Below are 23,438 nucleotides of genomic sequence, written 5' to 3' on the forward strand. Positions count from 1 at the left end.
ATTCTTCCCAGGCTCTGGCATCCATTTGCAGCGGGTGTATGGTAAGAACTATGAAGATAGGAAATGGCTGGGACACTACAGGAGGAAGGTAGAAGGTATATTCTGGGAGAAGCAGGATAGGGGTATGTAATCATTCCCAGCTCAGATGGAATGGGGAAACAAAAGAACTACAACTCCCAGAGGCCCTGATATAGACCAGTTCCTTGTCTGATTAGCCATTTGCAGGGGCTGATGGGAGTTGTAGTTGTGTTTGTAAAGATAAGCGAGTAATACTGAGCAAGAAGGTCCGAGAGGCAGGGCAGCTGGGTCACCAAAGGAGCTCACAGAGGAGCTACTGATGCAAAGAAATTGTGAAAAGAAAAGGGTCTTTCCTTCACTCATTCATTCAACCACTTTGATTGTAATTAACAAATGAAGAAATGAAACATGGACCTTCTCCCCAATCCCAGATATTGTGACGCCCAATGGATTGAATGTGAAGAAGTTCTCTGCCATGCATGAGTTCCAGAACCTCCATGCTCAGAGCAAGGCTCGAATCCAGGAGTTTGTGCGGGGCCATTTTTATGGGTATGTGAGCCAGATCTAGGTCTTAAGAGAGGAGGGAGTAGGGGGCCCAGACTCCTGAGTCTCAGGGAGGGCACAGATTGGGGCTCAGCCTCTTGAGTCCTGAGTACCAGAACCAGGGCTGCATATAGAAGATCCCCAGCTAAGAAGAAGAACACTACAGTTCTCAGGAGCTCACGATTCCTCTGCACTGAGGTTCTTGGCTCCCGAAGCTTCTGGGGTCTGTAGTTTCGAGGCCAGGGCTAGAGGGTGAGGGTCTTGGCTTCACCCTGCCTTGTGCCTTCATTAGGCACCTGGACTTCAGCTTGGACAAGACCTTGTATTTCTTCATTGCTGGCCGCTATGAGTTCTCTAACAAGGGGGCTGACGTCTTCCTGGAGGCCTTGGCCCGGCTCAACTATCTGCTCAGAGTAAGGCCCCAGGGTGCGAGGGGACAAAAGGAGAACCAGAAAATCAGTGTATAACTGGGGAGAAGAACTGAGACCCAGGGAGGTGCGGGTAGAGAAGCCCGTGTGTGAGGGGGAGTGTAGAGACCCAGATAGGAGATGGGAGTCCCAGCAGGGATGGCAACTCTATCTATAATTCTCCTCGACTGGAAGGGACATGGTGGGCCCTAGTGGTCTGGGGGATGGAAGAAGGTGGGTGGCCTCCTGACCCCTCTACCCCCACCCCCTTTTCCTCTGCTCCAGGTAAATGGCAGCGAGCAGACAGTGGTTGCCTTCTTCATCATGCCGGCTAGGACCAACAATTTCAATGTGGAAACCCTCAAGGGCCAAGCCGTGCGCAAGCAGCTGTGGTTAGCAGCCCTCAGCCCCGGATCCCTGCCAGTCCCACTCCCAGCTGTGTGCTTTGGGTCCAGTGTTTCATCTGGAGTCTCAATTTTGTCATCTGTGATATGGTCACCTTGCCCCATCGATTCTTATTGAAGTCACTTGCTTAAGGTGCCTCCAGCCCGGGGGGGCAGTAAGGAGTGACAGGCAGGAGAAGCATGACAGCACCATTAGGGCTCTGATACCAAACCACAAAGGGTGTGATTGACCCTTGCTGGCTTTGTGACTTTAGGCAAGTGACTCCCCCACTTGGAGCCTCAGTTTCCTCATCTGTAAAACCCATTTGCCGCCAGGCACTGTCCCAGGTCCCAGGAACACAGCTGTGAACTGGAAAGATAAAATCCCTGCCCTTACTGAACTCACATTCTAGACAATTCTGTAGAAAGCACTCTGGCCAAAAAATGAAGTGCAACTGGAATATGAGACAGGGTTTTCAAGGCAGGCCATACTGAGAAAGTGCCATTAGGTAGAGAGCAGGAGAGGAAATGAGGGAGGGAGCCCTGTATGTATCTGAGGAACAGCATTTCAGGAAGAGGGAACAGCAAGTGCAAAGGCCATGAGGCATGCTTTTTAAGAAACAGCAAGAAGGCCAGCAGGACTGGAGCAATGTACCCTAGGGAGATGGGATAGAAAATGAGGCCAGAACTGTGGGAGGACTATGAGCAGAGGACTGGCAATGAGACTGTAGGGTGGCACTGTTTACTGGCCTTACTTGTGTACATAAATTTTCCTCTATCAGAGCATAATCTTCCCTTTTCATAAAATGGGGCTTAGCACTGCCACTGTCAGGACTAGCACAAATCCTAATAATAGTTGACATTTCTGGAAGGCTTGCTGTTTGCCAGGCACTAAGCACTTTTTGTTATGACCTCATTGAGTTCTTACTTGGAAACCTTGAGGTTGATTCTATTTTTATCCCCATCTGACAAATGAGTCACTGAAGTCAGAGAGGGAAGGCCACCTGTTCCTGGCCACACAGCTGGTGAGGGCACAAGGGATCTGAGCCTTCCAGGGCCTGCTCCCCAGGTCCCCATCCTCTAACCTGAAGTCCCCTGCTCAGACCTCAGTTTATCAGCTGCCCCAGAGGCCTGACAATAAATGGCAGCTCATGCGCATGTGACGTGTTGCTCTGCTCCTTCCAGGGATACAGCCAACACAGTGAAGGAGAAGTTTGGGAGGAAGCTTTATGAATCCTTGCTGGTGTGAGTGTCCCACCCTCAGCCCTGCACCCTCCTGGGCCCTGGTCCTCTCCTCACCCATTCCTAGATGCATGACCCTGCTCACCTTGCAGGGGGAGCCTCCCAGACATGAACAAGATGCTGGACAAGGAAGACTTCACTATGATGAAGAGAGCCATCTTTGCCACACAGGTAATGATTTAGACCCCTGAGCAGAGAGAGGGCAATGCCCAGAAGCCCCAGAGACAGCTTGACATGTTGGCTCTGACCCCAGATTTCTGGGAGTTCTGCTTTATTGACACCCCTTATCTGGGAAATCATTCTGAGGTCCACAAAAGGGTGGGAGCTGACTGACAGAACTTCAGTTCCCAGAAGCCCTTAGTTATGCCTGCTTTCCCACAGGCAGCCCCTGCAACAGGGGCTGCTGGGAGTTCCTTTTAGTCCCCTGGGATCCGTGGACAAAAGGTGAAAAGGAACTTTAGAAATTCAAGAAGGCCACAAATGGAGAACTACAGAGAACTACAGCTGCCAGCTGTCCTTGGGCTTTGCTGCACATCAGCGGCATACTGGATAGAACCAGATCAGCTAAAACAATTAGCATTCCCTGTAGAACATTGAAAACTCTCAGCAGCTGTTGTTTCATGTCCCACTGGCTGTGCCTTAGTACCCAACACCCCTGGGAGTTGTAGCTTCTTCAGATTCCTGAGGTTAATGGAATTAGGTGGATGGGAACCCTTAGAGAAAATTGGCAACCCCCAAATGAGTACTACAACTCCCAGCAGCTCCTGGGGCTTATGCCTACATTGACTCTTCCCTTACTCCAGAGACTTCTGGGACTTAAGAGTTCTTTTATTCTCTGGCCTTTTATCCAAGGGTCTTTGGTACCTGTGGTCAGGATTAGTTAGCCATTTCCTAAGGAATGGGAACCTAGGCAGCCAAGTTGCACAAACAGTTATGACCTGCTTTTGGAAACTATAATTTCCAATAGTCCCTAAGGCTGTCAGCCTCACTAAAGATGTTTCTGTCATGCGGCTGCTGGGATTTGTAGTTTCTACAGCCCCTGGCGTCAGATGGAGGAAGAGTAGAACCTTAATGAGAGAAATGATGGAACAGTTGCAAAGAACTGTATATCCCAGCAGCCCCCGGGATTTCCTATCAGCCAGCTTTGTCCTCCAGTGCCTCTTGGGAACTGGTTTCTTTGGGCCTCTGTTGGGGTGGAGGTGGAGAGAATTCCAGGATGGCAAGTAAAGGGAATTCAGAGAGATTCCTTGGGTTTCTTTGATGACAGAGCCAAGAGTACAGAACAAGATAGCTACAACTCCCTGTAGTCCATGGGGTATGTTAACACTGGCTCTACCTCAAAGGCAGCTAGTTTCTTTTTGGCTCATGTAGTTAAAGGGAAAAGAGAACCTTGACAGATCCAAGTAGGAAATCCACAGCTGCTGGTAATCTCTTGGGCTTGTTGCCCCACAGCTCGATGGGAATTGTGGTCACCTTGGGTCAGCATGGCTCACAGAAGTAGGGAGCCCTCTGTCCTTTCCCTGACCCCACATCCCACTTGTGACCCCTACAGAGGCAGTCTTTTCCCCCTGTGTGCACCCACAATATGCTGGACGACTCCTCAGACCCTATCTTGACCACGATCCGCCGAATTGGCCTCTTCAATAGTAGTGCCGACAGGGTCAAGGTGAGGGCATTGGCCAGGTGGGTTAGGCGTGGCGGGGTTGGGATGGGATGGGGTGGAGAGAGCCTGGGCCTCACATTCCCCATCTCTCCTAGTTCATCAGATAACTGCTGTTTTTAGGAAGAACCTTGACTTCTCAGGCAGATAGACTTTTAGATTCAAATCTTTGGCCTGCCACTGACATGTGACTTTAGACAAGCGTTTCACCCTCTCTGGGCCACTCCGGGATCCCTGGAAGTAGCTAAATAAGATTCCTGGGCTGAACCCTTCTTTTTCACTGCTAGGTGATTTTCCACCCAGAATTCCTCTCTTCCACAAGCCCCCTGCTCCCTGTGGACTATGAGGAGTTTGTCCGGGGCTGCCACCTGGGGGTTTTCCCCTCCTACTACGAGCCTTGGGGCTACACACCTGGTGAGTGCAGCATGGTGGCAGGGTGCTGGTCATATTGGGTGTGATCTGGGGCAAGGCTCCTGAGGGCCCTAAGCCTCAAGCTCTTCCTCTGCAAAATAGGGATAAGGGCAATGGTTTGTTCTGCTACAGCATGTGTTTTTGTGGCACAATAGCTCATGTGATAAGTAACTAGAAGACTGATGTCTCAGTTTGCACGTGACTTCCCCCGGGTTGCTGATGTTTGGCCCCCCCAAATGACAACAGCTGAATGTACAGTTCACTAACACAGCTGAATGTGGCAAAGTCTCCCCCACCTGTCCTGAGTGCCCTTCAGCTCCACCTTCCTCCTGCTGGCCCCCTTTTGGTGCGAGCCCTGAGTTGGAACAGCTTATTTACAGTTCTCCCTGATTTGGGGCCATTTTGCTTTGCAGCAAACTCCACCCTTCCTCATATGTTTTTAAAGCTGTATTGTAGTATTTCTTGATTTAGGGGTTATTTTTTTTAACAAGTCTTGTAAACTGTCCTTGCATGATACTTAAGAATTTTGCCAGTTTTTATTTCTGCCATGTTTACAGTGGTGCGTGGGTTTTATGTGGTCAGCTGCAATCCTATTTTTCCCATAAACCCTGTTATATTTACTGCCTGTGTTTGCAGGTTAAGGTTTTTAGGAACAGTTACGTAAGAATTATAATAAACTCCTTGAACCATTTCTTAGGTTCTTTAAGGTACTAAATTGAGATAATAATGAGAGACCTTTTCCTCTTGTCAAAACAAACTATGAAGCTGTGATAACTAAAACACTATGGTGCAGCACTAGAAAGTACCAGGTTGTGAGGATTAAGTACTATGACAGACATTGCCCAGAGTTCTGCTCAATAAATCAGCGTCCTTTATCGCCCAGCCATATACTTTTCCTCATCCTGAGCCTTGGGGCAAGTGAATTCCCTTTTGTGAGCCTCTAGCTTTCACTCTGAGGAACAGGGGCTATAATAGTCTAATCTACAGCCTGACTTTGCCTACTCAGTGATTAGCTCAACACAGCGCCTGGCACTTGGTGACGGTGCCAGTAGATGGCGCTGTTGAGGCTTTTATTGTGATTTAAGAGGCTCTAAGAGTGGGGAAAGCTAAGTGGGCCTTTCTCAACGCCTTCGCAGCTGAGTGCACGGTTATGGGCATCCCCAGTATCTCCACTAACCTCTCCGGCTTCGGCTGCTTCATGGAGGAACACATCGCAGACCCGTCGGCTTACGGTCAGCGCCCATACTGAGAGCCGAGACTTTGGGATCCTAGGGAGGAGGGGCGCAGACTCGGGTCGCTAAAAGAGGAGAGAAGCGGGTAGACACGTGGGTCCCAGGGACAGGAAGAGTTCTGGTGCCCCAGCGTCCCAGGGAGGTGTCCCCAGTCTGTTTTCTGAGCCCCCGTCCTGGTCCGCACAGGCATCTACATTCTCGACAGACGATTCCGCAGCCTTGATGATTCCTGCTCGCAGCTCACCTCCTTCCTCTACAGCTTCTGCCAGCAGAGCCGGCGGCAGCGCATCATCCAGAGGAACCGTACGGAGCGCCTCTCCGACCTTCTGGACTGGAAATACCTAGGCCGGGTATATATAACTCCCTTCTCCGTCCTCTGCTGCTGAATCAGCCGCTTCCGGCTCCGGCTCTGGCTCTTCAGCCCCAAAGGCTGGCGCTGGGGGCACTGTCTCTTCATACCTGCACCAATTGCTGTCTCTTTAAGCAACTTCTGCAGGAGTGCCGCTGTCGTTCTTAGTGTATTTGCATAAGGGTGTGGCCAAAGAGGAATCGGCCTTGAGAATTCAGCCCCTGATAAGGGGGTGTGGCTCAGACTGTCCATTCACAGCTCTGCTTATCTACATAAGGGGTGGGGCTCTAAATATGATCATTGGCCCCTGAGCCTACTGGAAGGTGCAGGAGAGGGCGCTCATCTGTGTGGAACGCGTGGCCAGGGTTCATCCCTTTGCGCATCAGCTGGGCGTTAAGGTCTGGCTCCAGTCCTCTGACGTTCTGTCCCCTTCCTTCTCCAAAGTACTATATGTCTGCACGCCACATGGCGCTGGCCAAGGCCTTTCCAGAATACTTCACCTACGAGCCCCATGAGGCTGATGCGGTGAGTGAACCCGGGATCTCTCGTGGGCCAGGAGCTAGAGGGCTGGACTGGGAGTTTGGGGGATGAACCCCTCCTGGAGTTGGAAGGCCTCAGGGGTGCTAGACTCCTGGGCAGGACTACAGGAGCAACCAACCCCTCACTCTGGTTTGTGCCCACACCCACGAACCTAGACCCAGGGCTACCGCTACCCACGGCCAGCCTCTGTGCCGCCCTCGCCCTCGCTGTCGCGACACTCGAGCCCGCACCAGAGCGAGGACGAAGAGGAGCCTCGGGATGTGCTGCCCAATGAAGATGGCGAGCGTTATGACGAGGATGAGGAGGCCGCCAAGGACCGGCGCAACATCCGCGCCCCGGAGTGGCCCCGGCGCGCGTCCTGTGCCTCTTCTACCGGGAGCAAGCGCAGCTCGGTGGACACTGCGCCCTCCAGCTCACTCAGCACCCCCAGCGAGCCCCTCAGCCCCGCCAGCTCTCTGGGCGAAGAACGCAACTAAGCCCTGCGCCCCACACTCCCCACCAGCCCTGACTCCCTCATCTAGAGGGTGGATGCAGATCACCGCTGTTAAGAAACCCCACTCCAGATCCCGAAACTTCTGCGGGGCCCACAGCCCCATCCCCTTTGCCATACACTCCAGCCCCTCTAGCTCCGCTGTTGGAATCCCCAACACGCCAGAGTCCACAATGCCGTGCCTTTCTTGGCTTCCAGGATGCATATCTGTGTCCTGGAGTCCACCCGGCCTGGCCCGGGTCCCAGAGGCCAGGCACCTGCCATTATTACCCTGCCATGGTGCCAGAGATTTTAGGAAACCTGGTCTGTTGCCTTCCAGGCTGGGGCTCCTAGAGCCCTTCTTGGCTTGCAATTTCTACAGCGTACACAGCAATGCCATGCTCAGGCCTGGCCTGGGGGCCCCCAAGCACTAGAAACCATGTGGTGTCCCTGCTAACAGGGAAATCAAATCCAAAGCTGGGGCGCTTTCAGGAACTTAACTGAATGCAGAAGGTCCCCCATTTCAACTCCAGAACTCAGGCTCCAGGCCAAGGCACTCGTGTTTACTCTGATCTAGCCCCTCCTGGGGGTGTCTGGCTCTGCCTGGAGGATCCCTTTACCCCTTTTCCCTTCTTCCTCCATACTCTGGCCAAGCAGAGAGGTGGGGCAGAACCACTTGGCTTCTCATTCCTACTGGAGAACATGCAGTCTTGGTCTATATGCCTTTCTGGTCTATTCGGGACCAGATCTTACTCCTTCCCTGAATCTGAGCTCTCTCCCATATTCTGAGACTACTTCTGTGTCCTCCAAGGAATCACCTGCTGAGGACAGAATTGGCTGTCTTCCTCCCCACATCCCCCACTGGCTAGGCTCACCACGAAACCACTGGGTTCTAGATCCTGGCTGCTGAATCTAGAACCTTACCACTGTGCTGCATCCTGGCCCCTTTCCCTTCTTGTCTAGAACTGAGCCCACTGAGTTCTAGAACCTCCACATTTACCTCGAGGCTCTTCCATCCTTAAGCTGTGCCCTGCCCCCAGCTTTGGTGACAGGGAGGGACCCCTTGTGTGTTGTGCTGCGTCTGATGCACTTGGGGGGCAGAAGGAGTGTGATTTATGTGTGTCCACGGATGAAAAAATACATCTATATTTAAGAATTTCAGGTGTGGTTCAACGTGACAGCTTGGTGGGCCTTGCTCCTGGCCACTCCGGGTCCCTGATCCCTTGTCTCATTCTGCTGTCTTGGAGAGACTTGGACCGCTGTTCTGGATTATATCGTTATTTCAAGGGAAGGCACCTGTTTTGTTGAGTCTTGACTTGCAAGTGGCAAAATTTGGCTCAAGCTCTTTTTGGCAGTAAGGAGCCAGGTTGCTGGAAAAGATCCACAGGGTAGCCGTGGCTATTTAAAATCCTCGATAGCACTAGCTATATGCAAGTGGTCACATGTGGCTCGTGGCTACTCTGTTGGAACAGTGCAGCTATAGAACATTTCCATCATTGGAAAAACTACTGGACAGCAGTAGCTTAGAGCATATTTCCAGGATTCTGTGGCCTTTGTCCTTTGTCCCTATTGTTCCCTGCATGGTTCTATTATCAGGAAATGTTTTCTTTTCAGTTCTAACTAGGCCATATGTGCATCTTTGAACCAACACTTTTCAGGGGAGTAGAAAGCTGTAATTGTCTGAATTTTGATGTTTCTCCTGATTAGCCACTGTTGTGACAGATGCACAGAAGTCCCCCTTCCTACCCAAAATCACAAGTGGTCACCAAAGTGGTGATAGCAGGAGGTCCCAAGGGGACAAAATAACAGGTATCCAGCAGCTATTCTACCAAAAACAGAGAAGGGGTAGGGGGTCAGAGTTGATAAGTTTTATAGCTTGGACCCAACAGCTAGCTGCCTGCTAAGCCATCTTGCAGATTAAGTTAAGATTTGGAGAATTTGACCCCAAGTTTCACATCCCTTTTCTGTGCTGAGCCCCAAAGCCCTACACCTCAGCAGCTCTTGCGTATCACGTGCTCCCGACTGCTTAGATCCACTTGACTGGCTCTTCCTACTGTGTGCCTTGAATCAGAGGTGTAACAAGCAACCTTTGGAGGTCCGACCTAGATAAGCTTCCTGGTTGCTGTGGGCAATTTACATAGTAATAGCTAAACTCAAATGGGCTCATGGGTTCTTAATTACACTTAAACCTCCCAGGATTGAGCCAAAGATGGTACTTTCAGAGTGTGGCACAGTGCCAGCAATGTAATCATTTGCCAAAGCCTGTTTGATTACTGTCTAGTGTATCTGTCTTTCAGCTTTCAAGCCCAGATCTTAATAGATGCTCCCTGGAATCTGGGCACTGCCTCTGGGAGGGGCATTAACAGCCTGGCAAAGCAGTGAACCTGTGTAACACACCCCCCTACAGCTGACATCCCACCCCAAGAGAACAGAAGTATATGGCAGGTGGGGGCTCTCTTCCCTGCCAGCACAGTCCAGCTAAAAGCCTTGTGAAATTAGATCCCATACCTCACCCCCTCCCACCCACACATCACATACAGAAAACCACTAGCTGCTGCAAAAAGCTTTATTGTTTCCATTTGGTCCATGGCTTAGGAGAGGGCTCCAGGGTGGTTAAAAGGCTGCCTAGTGGTTGCAGGGAGAGGCTCAGAGAGAAGCCCTGACACCAGGGGGCTGCCAGAGGGGCCCCTCTATGGCTGTTGGGCTCCAAGAGGCTCCTAGTCGTGCTTGAGGGTGAGCCTTTCAAAGAGATACTCTCCCAGTCCAGACTGGGGACCAGCCAGCCTGTTGAGGTTGGTCAGGTAGTCGCCCATCTTCTTGATGAGTTTCACCTCCTCATCTAGGAAGTGGTTTTCCAGGAAGTCACACAGCTGAGTGACAGAAGAGCAAATACTGCCACTCAGAGATAACAGCATTAACAGGTGGGGGAACAAGGCTCAGAAGGAAATTTGCCCAATCAAATAAAGCCAAGGATGAGTATGTAACCTTCAGTTCAAGAAAAGTATTACGATGGGGATACTTACATGGGGGTCTGAGCGCTCAGAACCCAGGGCGTGCAGATCCAGAAGGGCCTGGTTTAGGCTCTTCTCCAAGGCCAATGCGGCTTCCATGCCGTCTAGGGTTTTACCCCACTCATCCTGGGACGGCTTCTATACACCCATAAGACAGACGACTCAGAAGCGGCGTCATACCCCTCAAGCCTAAAACCACCATTTCCCTCCCCAGCAGCTAAGTGTGTTAAGAGCTTAGCCAGCAAAGATATCCAAGAGCTTGTATCTATCACCGCCCCCGCCTCGAATTCCTACAACTACACGCCCCAGTAGACCACGGTGCGGTCTGGACCGCCACGTCTTGGAGTGACTGGGTGCGCCTCCATTGCTAGCCACACGGGATTGAACTCAATCTCCCAGAAGCCCTGAGAAGCCCAGAAGGTGCCTAAGGTCACGGCAGCCCGAGGGCGCAGGAACCACTGGGGAAATGCAGTCCACCGCCCTCTCCCGACTTACCTGCACGTCTTGGAAGAGGGCCCGGCCCCCGCGCTGGTTTTGCATCTTCAAGAGACGCTCGGCGCCCTCGCGCTTCTCCTTGGCCAACTCGCGGAAGAAGTGACCCACACCCTCCAGAGCCACATCGTCGCGGTCAAAATAAAAGCCCTGCAATTAAAGAAGGCGCGAACAATGGTTTAGCTGGAGGGAAGGCCGACGGCGCGGACTCCGCCCTCTAACTACCAAACGGGACAGAGAAGGCCAGCGCCTGCGCGGAGGGCCGGTGCGCGGATGGGAGAAACTTGGTCCGGGGGCATTCTGGGGACCCTCACCAGAGAGAGGTAGGTGTAGGAGGCCCGCAGGTACAGGTTGACCAGGCGGTTGACGCCGGCCTCCACTTCGGCAATATAGTTCTGACGAATCTGAGAGCTCATAGTTGATAGGCAGTAAGGAGCTAAGCTCAAAACACGGTTTGGTTGGTCCCGGTGAGAGAGGCTGACTGAGAAGACGGTTCCGAAGACGGCGACTGGAAAAGAGGATGAAAGACGGCCGGAGACTGGAAGACTGGGCGTCCCTTGGTCTGTTCCGTCCAAACACTGTTGAAGCAAGAAACAGAACCACAGGGCCGCCGGGCGAACTACTGAGGGCGTTCTCTAAGGCGGCTTCTTTTATAGTGCGCGGGCCCTCGGCAGTGGGGAATTCAGGAAGTTATCGACCAATCAGCGGTGGTCAGAGGCGGGGCCTGGAGCCCCTGCGTGACCAATCGGAGCAGACTGGAGTCCCAGTCCCCCCCGCCCAGAAGTAGGGAAGTCACGCGCCTGTAGCTAGAGGCTGTTGTGAAATGGGGAATTTGGGGGTGGGGGAGTTTGCAGGATACAAGGGTCCAGGGGCCGATTCTGGGAAGTCATGGAATTCTGGGGGTCTCTCTGGTAGGTGGAAGATTAATGGAGACACTGAGACCCCTGTAAATTGATGATTCTAGAGGTGTCTCAGGAACATAGATTGGAACCTGAGGTTGTGTGAGATCATGGACTTCTGGAGCCTTAGGGGGTTCCTCAGAGGTGCGGAAATTTCCACATGACTGGGGTTTGCTCTTGGCGATAAGGGGTCCCCTATGCTAAAGAAGTTTGGATGATATTCCTGGAACCTTGGGGATATCTTTAGTAGGTGGATTGGAGGGGGCACCTGGAGCCCTAGGGTTCGCTAAAAGGCTGGGTTGGGGGGCGTTTCTGTAGCCTTAGTGTTCACAATGGAAATCCGTATTTTTCTGGAAACTTACTGGGGTAAGGGAGAGGTGGTTTTTAGGCCTTTGAGGTGATCTGTGAGATTTAAAGGACAGTTGAGCCTTGGGGTTCACGCCCCCCACCAGAATTTGGGGAGAGGGGTGTTTCTGAAAGCCTAGTAGGGGCTTTCATGAGAGGAAGGGGTTTTGAGAGCCCTTTGGAGCCCTGGAGAGATTCTTAGCTACTTGGAATGCCCTGGGGCTATTTCACAGACTATTGTTTTTTGGGAGCTATGGAGAGGGGTGAAATGACACTTAAGGGTCTGTCTGAGTGCTATTTTGAAGTCAGAGACTGGGTAGTCTCTTTGGCCCGGGAACAACCTGAGGTTGTCTTACCTTAGAACTGCCCCTTCAAGGGCACTTCGAAAAGCCCTAGGGAAATGAGAAAGGTCTAAGGACCTGAGGGTGGGATGTTTGTCTTCGACCAAAGTATGTTTTTAAAGTGTGCCAGATCCCGGCTAGCGTCTGGGAGGCAGAGCTGTCTCAAAGCAGGACGCTACCCTTAACGAAGCTCCCTGTTGTTATGGGGGGGAAAAGAGATACAAAGGTAGGAATTTGACCCTATTGAAGTGCCCTAATGGAGACAGCCATGAGGATGGGGCGGGGGGGAAGTCAGGGCCTGCTCTAGAGGGGCCACTCCAAGCATCCCAGACAGGGTATCTATTCCCTGACAGAGGGGATGCTGGGCCAGGCTGGTGTCTGGGGCTTTCTTCAGGGGGTGGCTGGGCCAGTGACCAGGAGAGCAGCCATGCTGAGTCATGGTGACCTCAGCGCGAAGGGGCTCCGGCAGGGGGGCGGGTTGGGGCCGCTCACTGACTTCCTTTCCTGGGGCGGATTGCAGCCTGGCTGGGACCTAAATTCAGATCCTCTCCCCTGAGGAGCCACCCTGAGTGTGGTTTGTGTCGAGTCTGTTTTTTTAGTTCCCTTGATGCTTTCCCTGGGTTCCCGCCTGTGGCCATATTGCCCCTCTCTGGGCTGGTGACTCAGTCTCCCCTCACTACTCTTAACTGACCTCTCTTCTCTGACTTGCTGTTTATGGGGGTGGGGCAGTTGCTTCAGGCACATAGTCACAATGGGGCCTGAGTTACTCATTCACCAAATTTCATACCTCAGCCTAAAGACCTTTAGCCTCAGGCAGGCCCTGCTGTGCAGAGGTGACTCTCAAAGTGCTCACTGGTGGAGAAAAAGAGGTGTGACAAAGATGATCTGAAGGATAGAGAGCACGGAGTTGAGGGGCAATCATGGAGACCAGAGATCCAAAGAGGGACAGAGACCCAGAGAGAAAGCACACCAGACCCACGACTCTCCACGAGTGATCTCATTCTCTCTAACCCCTTTGTTTCCCTTGTGTTAACTGTGCTTCTGAGTTTAGCATCTTCCCTGGGCCTGCCCCTCCCTGGGAGGCCCCACCAGTTACTGAGCCAGCCCCTTCCGCATAGCCTGTTAGTCTCAAGCTAAGTCCCCTTCTCTTCCGCCACAGGCTCAAGCCTGGTCCTCTCCCTTGGACCCTCTTGTCCCGGACTCCTCAGCCTTCTGACGCAGTTGCCCTGCAGGACTCCAGAGCCTTCTACTCCCCCAGGACTCCCAGTGTCTGCTCCCCCATTCACCTAAGGTAACTGTACAACGGTTCCGTATGTCAGAAGGTTCCAGGCCCTGGTTCTGCCTGCCGCACTGCCCCCAGCCTCCTCTGTCGGGCTCAGGTCTTGCCCAGTGCTGCCTCCACCGCCAACACCCTAGGCCAGGGCACGTGATCTCGAGTTGTCCAACAGGGCAAGGCCAGACCTAACTCACTAACCCACAGAGGGCACGGGGCACTCTCAGAAAAAGATGTGTTGGCATATAAAGCCTGGTCGCTTGCAAAAGCCAGGGAGCGGGCCCAGTGACTCAGACTCCGAGGTGTGGCCTGAAAGAGGTTTATTGCCCCCCAAGACCACTCCCTCCCACCCCCACCCACAATAATTACAAAAGTAAGAAAAATGCCCATGATCCCAGTCCCCACCCCTCCCAGAAAAATGCCATAATTTATGCAGAAAAAACAGTCCAAGGCAGTTGGTGACCTCAGCCCATCTTCTTCCAGATGGTGAGCGATGCCGTGAGCACTCCAGCCACAAAGATGGTCACGGTCTGCCACGTGGGTGTCCCAAAGTAGGAGAGAAGGCCATCCTGGGGACAGGAACAGTTACTTCAGCAATTTGACCAAGGGGCGGCCCCTAGGCTGGCACATGAGGGGTCAGGGAGAGGTCAGAGGGCATGCGTGGGAGAAAGCGCCTTAGATTAGCAGGTACCAAAAAGTTAGGGTCAAAGCATTACCAAAGAACTTCAGGGGTTCCAGATGAAGTAGGATCACCAGGGAGGGCAGAAGGTACTAGTCAGGACAGGAATCATGGGGGGCTAGGGGTCAGGAAGTCCATGGGTACCAGACAAATGAGGTTGGTCAGACTTATGAGGAAACACATTATAGACCACCTGGTGATCCCCAAATGGGGAGGGGCACCGCTGTGGTACCTTGGGAGAGGCCCAGGGGTCGTCCCAGAGGAGTCAGGGAGGGGAGTTAAGAGGCCTCACCCAACCACCCTGGTCCTGGATCCAGCCCAGCAGCCGCTCTCGAAGGAAGTCCATTGTCCAGCCCATGATGGTCCTAATCAGTTCGGGCACCTTGGTGCACAGGGCCTGCAGGGTGTGGGGTGGGCCTTAGAGCTGGAACTTATCTCCACTACCTGGGGAGAGTGGCCCCAAACCTCCTTTCTCAACTCTGCCTCCCCTCCTGCCCCCTGCAGTTTCTTTTCCACTCCAAATGAGCTTCATACATTTTAAACTATTTCCTGTCAACTGCCCTGCTCACAAACCTTCCATGGCTCCTCCGTACCCCCAGGGATAAAGACTAAAGGGCACAGCTCAGCTAACAAGGCCTTGTGTGAAGGCTCTGACTTGATCACGTTCCAATTTTCCACTTTTCTGTGTGTCATTGGCCTTCTTCCAGATCATCATTCCCACCAAACTCTTTCCTGCCTCTCAGGACCTTTGCATATGCTGATTCTTCTGCTTAAACAGGCCTCAACCAAGCAAATTTTCACTCATCCCCCAAGCTTGGGTCTAAGGTCACGTCCCCAGAGAGGGCTTTTCTGACCTTCAGACCAGGTAAATCCTGATACACTTCATCCATGACCGGCTCCCCAGTTGCTTTTCCTTCCCCTTCCTCCCTCTATCGGGCTGCTTTTACCATTGTCTCCAGCTCCACATCCAGTCTACCATCACTGGGACTGCTGTCCCCATCACCTCCAACATTCAAGCCACATCAGCTCAATCTTGCAAACGTATCAAGCAGCCTAATTCCCCACCTCCCCTGCTCCCACCTGCGTCCAGGTCAGTCATCGTTCGCAGGACTGTTACAGGTACTGCTGCCCTTGTGTCCCATAAATCCCTTTTTCTACCCACAATGGCCAGAACAATTTGTTGTGCTTCCCTTCCCACTATGTTTAATCATGAGAATCTTCAGAGAGCCAAGTTAGAATTTTACAGTGAACAGCAGGATACCCACAACCTAGATTCCACAATTAACATTTTGCTATACAGGCAAGAGTAATCTCTTAAATTTATGAATCAGGTCCCCTCACTCTCCTAAAAGCAGTCGGTCACTTCTGTCCCACTTAGCGTTGAGAAAGCCTTTAAAGTGGCCCACAAGAGCCCCTGCAATCTGCCCTTATTTCCCACCCAACCCCCTCCTGTGTTCTAACCACACAGGCCTCCTCCCTGTCCTCAACATACCAGACTTGGTCCTACCTCAGGGCCTCTGCACATGCAGTGTGCTTTAACCTGCCTTTTTCGCCTGATCCTTATACCTTATACATCACTGCCTCTTTCTTATCACTGCAACTTTGGCTCTACAAGTCTTCCCCGACTGCTTGGCACAATCCTATCACCCTAGCTTATGGCTCTCAACACTCATTAGACCACAGGAGCTCTGTGAGAGCAAGGACCTAGACTGTTCTGTTTGTAGCTGTATCCTTATACATCAGGGTGCCAAGTACAGGTGGCCACACAGTAGGCCCAACAGATCTTTGATGAATGAACCAATGAATGAAGCAGACAACCAGCCCATGGCTGTCCCTCCAGTTACTGGGCTGCCACAGGTTGACCTCATGACTCTGAGGAGGAGGTCTGAGGGGAGCCACCCTGGGCTCACTGCCCTGCAGATGCCCACCTTCAGCACCAGTTTGCTGGCAAAGTAGAAGAGGGCGACTACCCGGCCCCAGTTGAAGTTGCCGTCGGAAAACATATCGGCTGCCACTCGGAAAAAGACCTCGCGGGGGGAGTCTGTGTCGACAGCTGCAATCATCCTGCAGGAAAGAGGATGGCCAGTGCTGGGCAGGGGAACCAGGCAGAATGCAGAAACCTGGGCCACCAGCCCATTCCAAAGAGAAGGAAATCGAGGCCCAAGCCAGGCTGCAGTGAAAAGCAAGCTGCCAGTGCGGGGAAAAAGGGCAACATGGACACTCAGGCAGGTGAGAAAAATAACTCCCTGAAGGAGTTTTAAGATCTGAGGGAGGGTAGGGCTGGGAGCGCAGAGTGCCGAGTCCAGGGATGGGGCCCCAGACTCCTGGGCCTGAGGGCCTGAACTCCAGGCTCCTAGGGGAAGAGGGGTTGGGAGCTGGGATTCCTGGATTCTGAGGGAGAAGGACACCAGTGGCGGGACTCCTGGATCCTAGGGGCCACACCTTTGCAGCTCCATGTTACTGTCCAGTTCATCTCCGATACGCTTGAGACACTCGCTCAGCTTCTTGGTGGAGGCATCCTGGGGAATCTGCTCCAAGGCCAGCTCAGGTGTCTCCCCCACCATTGGCCCTGCTCGATCCTGGATGAAACTAGAGCGGAAATGGTGGGGAAGGTGCAGAATCAGAATGGGGTGTCACTCCTCAAATCTGCTCTGCAATAATCAGACCTCAAACTCACCCCTGAAGCAAAAGGGCCCCTGTCTTCATGATCTGCTCAGAGCTGGTGGGCCCTAGAGGAGAAAGGAGGGAAGAGGTGCCTGGACCCTTGCCCCTAGGGGATCCAGGGAACTGGGATTGCTCATGATGCCTGAGGAAGGACAACGCTAGGGGGCCCTGGACTTCTAGGTCCCTGGTGGATAAAATGCCTGGGGGGCCTGGGCCACTGAGCCCCTCCTTGATGGAGAAAAGCACGGAGCCTGGCCTGTATCCTACATTCTTCCGGTGGAGGCGGCTAAGGGAACTTCATGCATCTAGACCCTCCTCCTGAAGGGGCAGAGGGGAGACCCGCCCCTCCCACCAGGAAGTGGTGCCCGCGACAAGCCCGGGCCTGCCCGGGGGTTTGGGTTCTAGGGTCTCCGGCTTCTCTGGGGTACAAGACCGTTAGGAAGCAAGGGATCGGGGCGCGGAAGCCAGAGAGCCGAGGACCCCCCCCGGGAGGGAGGGGACTGGAGGCTGGTAGCGCCCGATCCAGGAGTTTCTGCCCGAGTGCTTGGAGATCGCACGGCTCCAGGCTGACAGGAGCGATCGTAGGACCGGCCGGCGGGGGGGCTTGCCCTCCTCCCGCCCGTCTGCCTCCCGCCTCACCCCCGTCTCTGGGTTGCTCCCCGGACCCGTCCATCACTGCCGCTCCGGCCGCCGCCTCTCGCCGGGTGCGCCCGGGCGGCCGCAGCACGCCCCTAGTCACGTGAGCGCCCCGCTGACCGTGCGTCCTCTCATGTGATCGCCCCTCAAAATGGCTGTCGCCCCGCAGGCGCTTCGGTGTCACGTGGCCGCCTTACCTGTTAGGAAGGAGGTCCCGTCACGTGGCTGTCCAATCCGTTCAGCCCTTTAGAACCTGTCTTGACTCCCTTCTGCCCGCCACCCATGCAATCGCTGCTGTAACTCATTCATTCATGCAATCTTTTGAGAACTTTCGAGTGAGACGTGAGTCTTCCCCAGGGCAGAAGGCACATGAAGTACACTTAAGAGAGGAACATCAGAGGCCAAAAATAGCATTCACTGAAGCAGGACATTCAGATGACTAAAGTCTTTGAATGTTTATGTGCAAATAAAATAAATATGAATTTCAAAAGCTGACAAGACTAATCTCTGGTGATAGATAGGCAGGGTATGGAAAGGTGAGACAGAGACCACGGTTTTAGTCAGAGTAGGGTAAGGGCCTCTGGGAAAAAAAAGGCAACGCAAGATAATCACAGCCAGAACAACCTAACAATGTGCAAAGAAGTCCCTATAGAAACTGTGTTAAGCATTAGGCAAAATCAGTCACACTAACTTTCTAGGGTAAAAATACCAGATTAGGAATATAGACATTCTTCAGTGAAATCAATTAAAGCTCAAAAGGCCAGGAGCAATTTGGCCTGGAATGTTGAGTGCTCTGCAGATAAAGAAAAGCAGCTCAGCACAACCCATGACTTTATTGTATCAATTAGATCATGACACTGTAAAATTTACCTTAGTCTGTTAAAAGGCCCAGCTTATTTTTAACTGTACCTATGTGCTGTTTTCCCTTCCCTAATCCTAATCAAGTAATTTGCAACCTGAGCAAAAGATTAATTTTGCAAGCAAACCCAGTTATAAACAGCCCAAAAAGTTAAGAAGATTCTTAGCACACTCTAGCGAACAGGCAACAGCCCAGCCCACCTTAGGGGCGGAGCAGGTGGTCTTCATTGATAGGCTCCAAGAAGGGACAAAGCTGTCCTGAGAAATTATCAGAGCAGCAAATTTCTTCTGTTACTCATCTGCACCCCTAGCCCTTTACCCCTATTCCTGAAAACCCTCAACTGTACATAAAACCCCTAGACAACGACACAACCACAGGCTCTCTTGTCCCCTCCTGGCGTGAGCCAGGAGCTCTGTCCTCTCACTTTATCTCTAAATAAGAGCCTCTGCCTTGCTCTTCTAACCTTGAGTGTTTGCAAAGTTCATTCTTCAGCTCCGTGAACAAGAACCCAGCATCATCTTTGGGGGTTCGTCTGGGATCACTTCAGAGGTGAATATCGGCATCCAAACATTCCTTTTCCTTTCACTCTCCTTATACAAGGAAGCCGTCTATGACACACAACATCGGGCGCTCATCAGCCACTTAAATGGGACTAGCCCAGCTGCCGATCTCAAAGTCTGGAGCAACAGGTTCCCCAGGGTTTCCCTCAGTGGATCCCCTGTCTCCCTTGGGAGCCGGGAAAGTCACCTGAGTGGAGGCCAGGATTCCCTTTCATAGGCTCTCCTTGGATGCAAGGGACTGAGGAAAGCCATGGGCAACTGCGAGACTCTAGGCTGAGGCTGCACTTCAGCGGCTTCTCAAAGGTCCACAAGTCTGAAATCAGACCCTGACAGTCCGACTGGGTATCCGTGAGGAGTGTATCTCTTTCTCTGTCTGTCTGACTTCCAGCCTGCTTCTTCAGGCTGCCCTGGCCTCTGGGTGAGGCAGGGATGCGCCTTACTTCCTTTACGTGCTCTCTGTGTGCCTCTAACTTCATCAATTTCATAGAACCCGATGCTCACCACCGCAAATAGGAGATCCACGCTTCACTCTTATTCCTGACTTAATGCTGCACTTTTTTTAATCTCAAAATGTGTCTGGGGCACCCATTAGCCACCTAAAAGACGATTCACATCGGCTACCAGTCTTAAGTCTCGGGTGAAAGGTTTCCCAGTGTCTGCCACTCCTTGATCCCCCACCTCTGGACGGGAATGTCAGGGAGTGGCTGAGCCAATTTCCTACTTTCCTATCCTCATCTGTGGACTCCAAGGGCAGACCGGACTAGTAGACAGTGGCCCTTGGATCTCGGCTCCAGCCGATTGAGCCAATGGAGCAGAGTGAACCTCCAGCTAGGCTGCTGCCTATGCAAGAGTCGCAGATAACCCCCGACCTCTTGTCTCACAGGTCAGATTGGTTACAGTGGGTGGCTGCCTAAATAATTCCCAGGCAGTGACAGAAACTGGTGTTTAAGAGTATAGACACACACCCCTCCATAACTGTACATGTAAATGGCCCTGTTTAAACTCTAGCCTTGGCTCTATTCTATTGATCTCTCCTCCTTGGAGGCAGTCTTCCTGGGGCTATGACATTTCTTTATCTGTGGCCCATGGAACTGGCAGTGAGAGGTCACACAGTGCCTGCACTTACCAGACAGGCAGGGGCCTCTCAAAGAATGATCCCGACTGTACTGTGCTAAAGCCCGTGCAGAGGAACTAGAGTTTGGGTCAGGACTCCCAGAGGGGTAAAGTAAGAGCACGCTGGTGAGCTCCCACTAACTTCAGAGCTCTGAAGCAACTCTTTCTTAGTGGGAAGGCAAGAGGGAAGTGAAGGTACAGGCCATACTGGTAAGGAGTGGTGAAGTCCAGTAGGCCTGGCGAGAGGAGGTGATGGACGACTCTCACCCAGGCTCCAAGGCGAGGGGACGCCCTCACAGAGAAAAGGCCGACCAGGTGTCACCCACCAGTCTTTCTCTTTCAGATGGGAGCTCCCTCTGAAAGCCAGACACGCCTCTGGCATGCATTCTAAAGAACTGGGAGCAGTGTGATCCCCAGATCCTGAAAAAGAAGTGCCTTATCTTCTGCACACAAGCCTGGGCTCAATACAAACTCTAATGGAAAGGCTTGGCCTCTGAGAGAAGTATACAATATAATAAGGTCATGCAGCTAAATTTATTTTGCCACGAGGAAGGAAGTCAAAAGTCCCATGGACTACTACAACATAAAATTGGGCATTCCAAAAACTTCCAAAATTCTGATAGAAGATATTAAGCATTAATGCTAATTTAAGTTGAACTGGAATGGAGATGTCCTTATGGTTATCAGCTGCCTAAGCAATTGATAACTAATACACCCAGGATAATTATGGCCTATTTATAGTTGAGGAAACTGAGGCCCAGAGAGGGAGATGGAAATTGCCAGAGTTGTCCAGTTCTCCCGGGCGCTCTCAGGTCTCCAGCTTGGCAGCCGTGTTATTTGGAGGAGGGCTTTTTCACTGAGCCCCACTCATAGGTCCCAGCCTCCTCCATGGCCTCCAGCCCCTCTAGCCCATCCCCCACATGGACTTAGAAGGGACTTGCTGGACCCAGAGCTGACCCTGGCCCTCCCCTGCCTGCTCACAGCCCTCCCACTGTTCACTACTAATAATAAATGTCTCTTACACATTATTATAAGACAATGAATCTGGTAGAACCTGCTATTTATTATATATCCAAAGAGAAAAGAGGTCAAATGATACTTTAAGACTCTTCTAAGAAATAAAAATACAGTTTATAGATATTTTAAAGTTACAGATGTATATTAAAACGTACATTATAGGTGGAATCTGAGTGTAGCTTACCGGGATCCCCTGCTTCACATTCTTTCACAAGGCTTTAAAAAACGGTGTCACCTGGGGTTCCGTTCTCATCTAAAGTCTCAATTGGGCAAGAATCCATTTCCAAGCAGTTACATGGTTGTTCGGAAGATTCAGTCCCTTGAGAGATGTTGGACTGAGGACCTCAGTTCCCTGCTGGCTACTGGCTGCAGGCTAGTCTGTTTTTTGATCTGGGCCTTCTTAGGGCAGCTCACAACATGGCATCTGGATTCATCAAAGTGAGCAGGTAAGATCTCAAGCAGGACTGGAGTCAATCTGTTACAACCTAGACTCAGAAGGGACATCTCTTAACTTTTCCCATTTGCAGCAGGTCACTAGATCCAGCACACTTACAGGAGATGGGATTATACATGGACGTGAATACCTGAAGGTGGAGGTCACTGAGAGCCATTTTAGGAACCAATTACCATGCCAGGAAAGGAAGAACCCTTTGCACACTCATCAAGGGCAGCCAGGGAGAGGAATATCTGATGGGTGGTGGGAGGGCTGAGTTTTGGGGGGATGGGGAGGCCTGGCTGCTGATCTAAATTTCTTGAGTGGCGAACAATAAGTAGGATTTGGGGATTCCAGTTCTGCTTAGACATATTACAAACAAATCCATTTCTTATGTTGTAAAAGTGATGGTACCAGTTGTTACAGTTAGCTATTGCCATGTAACAAATCAGCCCAGAGTTTAGTGGCTTAAAACAGTAATTCTCATTTTATTCCTTCATAGGCCTGTGGGTAATAAGACTGGGAAAGGCTTAGCTGGGCAGTTCCCCATCGGGGTCACTGTATTTTCAGTCACACAGTGGTTGGAGCTGGAACAGCAAAAAGGTTGAAGCAGTTGGGACCTGACTGAGCATCTATTTTCCTGGAGCCTCAAGGATTCCCATGCAATTTCTCTGTGTGGGCTAGTTTGGGTTCCTCACAGCTTGGTGGCTTCAGGGCAGCTGAACTACTTGCATGATGGCTGAAGGTCTTGAGCACCCCAGCAAACAAATAAGAGATTGCATTGCCTTTCTTGACTGAACCTCAGAGGTCAATGCAGCATCACTTACGCTGTGTTGCAACAGCTACAAGTGAGTCATGAGCACAATTTTCAAAGGAAGGGGAAGCCAACTCCACCTCTTAATGGGGGAAGTGAGTGGGGACAAGAGATCTTTGGAAAAGTTAAGGTGGCACACCAACTTATCTGCTTTAGCAAAAACTAATGTATCAGTGGCTTAAGCAACACTGAAGTTTATTTCCTGCTCACATAAGGGTCTAAGAATATGCAATCTCAAGTGACAATCTCCGTGATGGTTAATCTTGTGTCAACTTGACTGGGCCATGGAGTGCCCAGGTATTTGGTCTAACATCATTCTGGGTGTTTCTGTGAGGGTGTTTTTGAAGGAGGTTAATATTTAAATTGGAGATTTAGTAAAGCAAATTGTGCTCCCTAATGTGGGTGGGCCTATACAGTCGGTTGAAGGCCTGAATAGAAGAAAAAGGCTGACCCTCTGTCTGACAGCCTTTGAACTAAGACATCAGGCTTCTTCCTGCCTTCAGACTCAAACTGACGCATCAGCTGTTTCTGGGTCTCTGGCTGCCTGCCTTCCAATGAGAATTACACCATCAGCAATCCTGCTACTCTGGCTTTTGGACTTGGACTGGCACTAAACTTCGGCTCTCCTGGTTCTCCATTTGTCCAACTCACCCTGCAGATCTTGGGGATGCTGACATTCCGTAATTGTGTCTTTTCTCTATCCTTCTAGCTTGTTGCTCTGCCACCCACAACACGTACCTTCTGTTGAATATTGTAAGACAGACACACCCACATGCCCAAGACTACATCCCTACGCAGGTACCAGGAAGGGAGAGGATGAAAGGGAAGCCATCCTCTTTGCCTTTTAAGACCATAATGCAAATTCTGTACATATCCCATTGGCTGGAGCCTATTCTACATGGCAAGATGAAGTTGCAAGAAAGCCTAGGAAATGTAGTCTAGCTGGGCAGCCATGTGCCATTGAAAACTTCCCTATCATGGGTGAATGATTATTAAGGGGACATCTAGCCTTCTTTGCATTACAAAAGATTGAAGACAAGTAAGTAGA

General features: G+C 51.6%; 4 protein-coding genes and 1 long non-coding RNA gene across 10 annotated transcripts in view; 2 read left to right on the plus strand and 3 right to left on the minus strand.

Annotated features, from left to right (window-relative positions):
* RUVBL2 (RuvB like AAA ATPase 2) overlaps positions 1-5,919 on the minus strand; it is a 26,356-nt gene extending 20,437 nt beyond the window's left edge. The window contains exon 1 of the mRNA XM_017665613.3: positions 5,842-5,919. The gene's annotated coding sequence lies outside the window, so the exon portion shown is untranslated. The remainder of the gene's footprint in view (positions 1-5,841) is intronic.
* The window catches only part of GYS1 (glycogen synthase 1), a 14,275-nt gene extending 5,865 nt beyond the window's left edge, over positions 1-8,410 (plus strand). For both annotated transcript variants that reach the window (XM_073225573.1, XM_073225574.1), the window contains exons 6-16: positions 450-567; positions 854-974; positions 1,254-1,360; positions 2,537-2,596; positions 2,686-2,764; positions 4,146-4,259; positions 4,541-4,667; positions 5,801-5,896; positions 6,083-6,246; positions 6,690-6,770; positions 6,941-8,410. In XM_073225573.1, coding sequence (XP_073081674.1) covers positions 450-567; positions 854-974; positions 1,254-1,360; positions 2,537-2,596; positions 2,686-2,764; positions 4,146-4,259; positions 4,541-4,667; positions 5,801-5,896; positions 6,083-6,246; positions 6,690-6,770; positions 6,941-7,261 — 1,388 coding nt within the window. In that variant the 3' untranslated portion in view covers positions 7,262-8,410. The remainder of the gene's footprint in view (positions 1-449; positions 568-853; positions 975-1,253; positions 1,361-2,536; positions 2,597-2,685; positions 2,765-4,145; positions 4,260-4,540; positions 4,668-5,800; positions 5,897-6,082; positions 6,247-6,689; positions 6,771-6,940) is intronic.
* Positions 8,411-9,806: 1,396 nt separating this feature from the next.
* FTL (ferritin light chain) lies at positions 9,807-11,366 on the minus strand. The gene is made up of 4 exons (XM_017665543.3): positions 11,072-11,366; positions 10,761-10,907; positions 10,278-10,403; positions 9,807-10,124 (listed from the first exon to the last, which is right to left on the minus strand). The coding sequence occupies exons 1-4, from the start codon at positions 11,171-11,173 to the stop codon at positions 9,972-9,974; spliced, it is 528 nt and encodes a 175-aa protein (XP_017521032.1). The 5' UTR covers positions 11,174-11,366; the 3' UTR covers positions 9,807-9,971.
* Positions 11,367-11,523: 157 nt separating this feature from the next.
* LOC108400316 (uncharacterized) lies at positions 11,524-14,973 on the plus strand. Of its 4 annotated transcripts, none has more exons than XR_005057927.2 (3): positions 11,524-11,668; positions 13,502-13,633; positions 14,099-14,973. It is a non-coding gene; the product is annotated as an uncharacterized lncRNA (long non-coding RNA). The 4 variants fall into 4 exon arrangements; XR_005057928.2 differs by lacking the exon at positions 11,524-11,668 and adding an exon at positions 11,673-11,800; XR_001853858.3 differs by lacking the exon at positions 11,524-11,668 and adding an exon at positions 11,809-12,568.
* Positions 13,999-17,743, minus strand: BAX (BCL2 associated X, apoptosis regulator). 2 transcript variants are annotated; one of them, XM_017665621.3, is made up of 6 exons: positions 17,598-17,743; positions 16,972-17,023; positions 16,737-16,883; positions 16,223-16,358; positions 14,587-14,691; positions 13,999-14,184 (listed from the first exon to the last, which is right to left on the minus strand). In XM_017665621.3, the coding sequence occupies exons 1-6, from the start codon at positions 17,629-17,631 to the stop codon at positions 14,080-14,082; spliced, it is 579 nt and encodes a 192-aa protein (XP_017521110.3). In that variant the 5' UTR covers positions 17,632-17,743; the 3' UTR covers positions 13,999-14,079. The 2 variants fall into 2 exon arrangements, with proteins under 2 accessions (XP_017521110.3, XP_036861821.2); XM_037005926.2 differs by lacking the exon at positions 16,972-17,023 and having other exon boundaries at positions 17,598-17,694.
* Between the last annotated feature and the right edge of the window lie 5,695 nt (positions 17,744-23,438).

This window comes from Manis javanica, chromosome 17 (genome assembly GCF_040802235.1).
Source record: "Manis javanica isolate MJ-LG chromosome 17, MJ_LKY, whole genome shotgun sequence".
In the NCBI taxonomy this organism is placed as follows: domain Eukaryota; kingdom Metazoa; phylum Chordata; class Mammalia; order Pholidota; family Manidae; genus Manis; species Manis javanica.

What these genes read in the sequence shown, in the direction of transcription:
- BAX (XM_017665621.3), bottom strand. Translation starts at nt 17,631, where the DNA reads ATGGACGGGTCCGGGGAGCAACCCAGAGACGGGG. An exon ending in AGTAACATGGAGCTGCAAAG is followed by an intron (nt 16,359 to 16,736) that starts GTGTGGCCCCTA and finishes TCTTTCCTGCAG; the next exon opens with GATGATTGCAGCTGTCGACA. An exon ending in CCAGCAAACTGGTGCTGAAG is followed by an intron (nt 14,692 to 16,222) that starts GTGGGCATCTGC and finishes CACACCCTGCAG; the next exon opens with GCCCTGTGCACCAAGGTGCC.
- FTL (XM_017665543.3), bottom strand. Translation starts at nt 11,173, where the DNA reads ATGAGCTCTCAGATTCGTCAGAACTATATTGCCGAAGTGGAGGCCGGC. An exon ending in CCCTCTTCCAAGACGTGCAG is followed by an intron (nt 10,404 to 10,760) that starts GTAAGTCGGGAG and finishes ATGGGTGTATAG; the next exon opens with AAGCCGTCCCAGGATGAGTG. An exon ending in CTGAGCGCTCAGACCCCCAT is followed by an intron (nt 10,125 to 10,277) that starts GTAAGTATCCCC and finishes TCTGTCACTCAG; the next exon opens with CTGTGTGACTTCCTGGAAAA.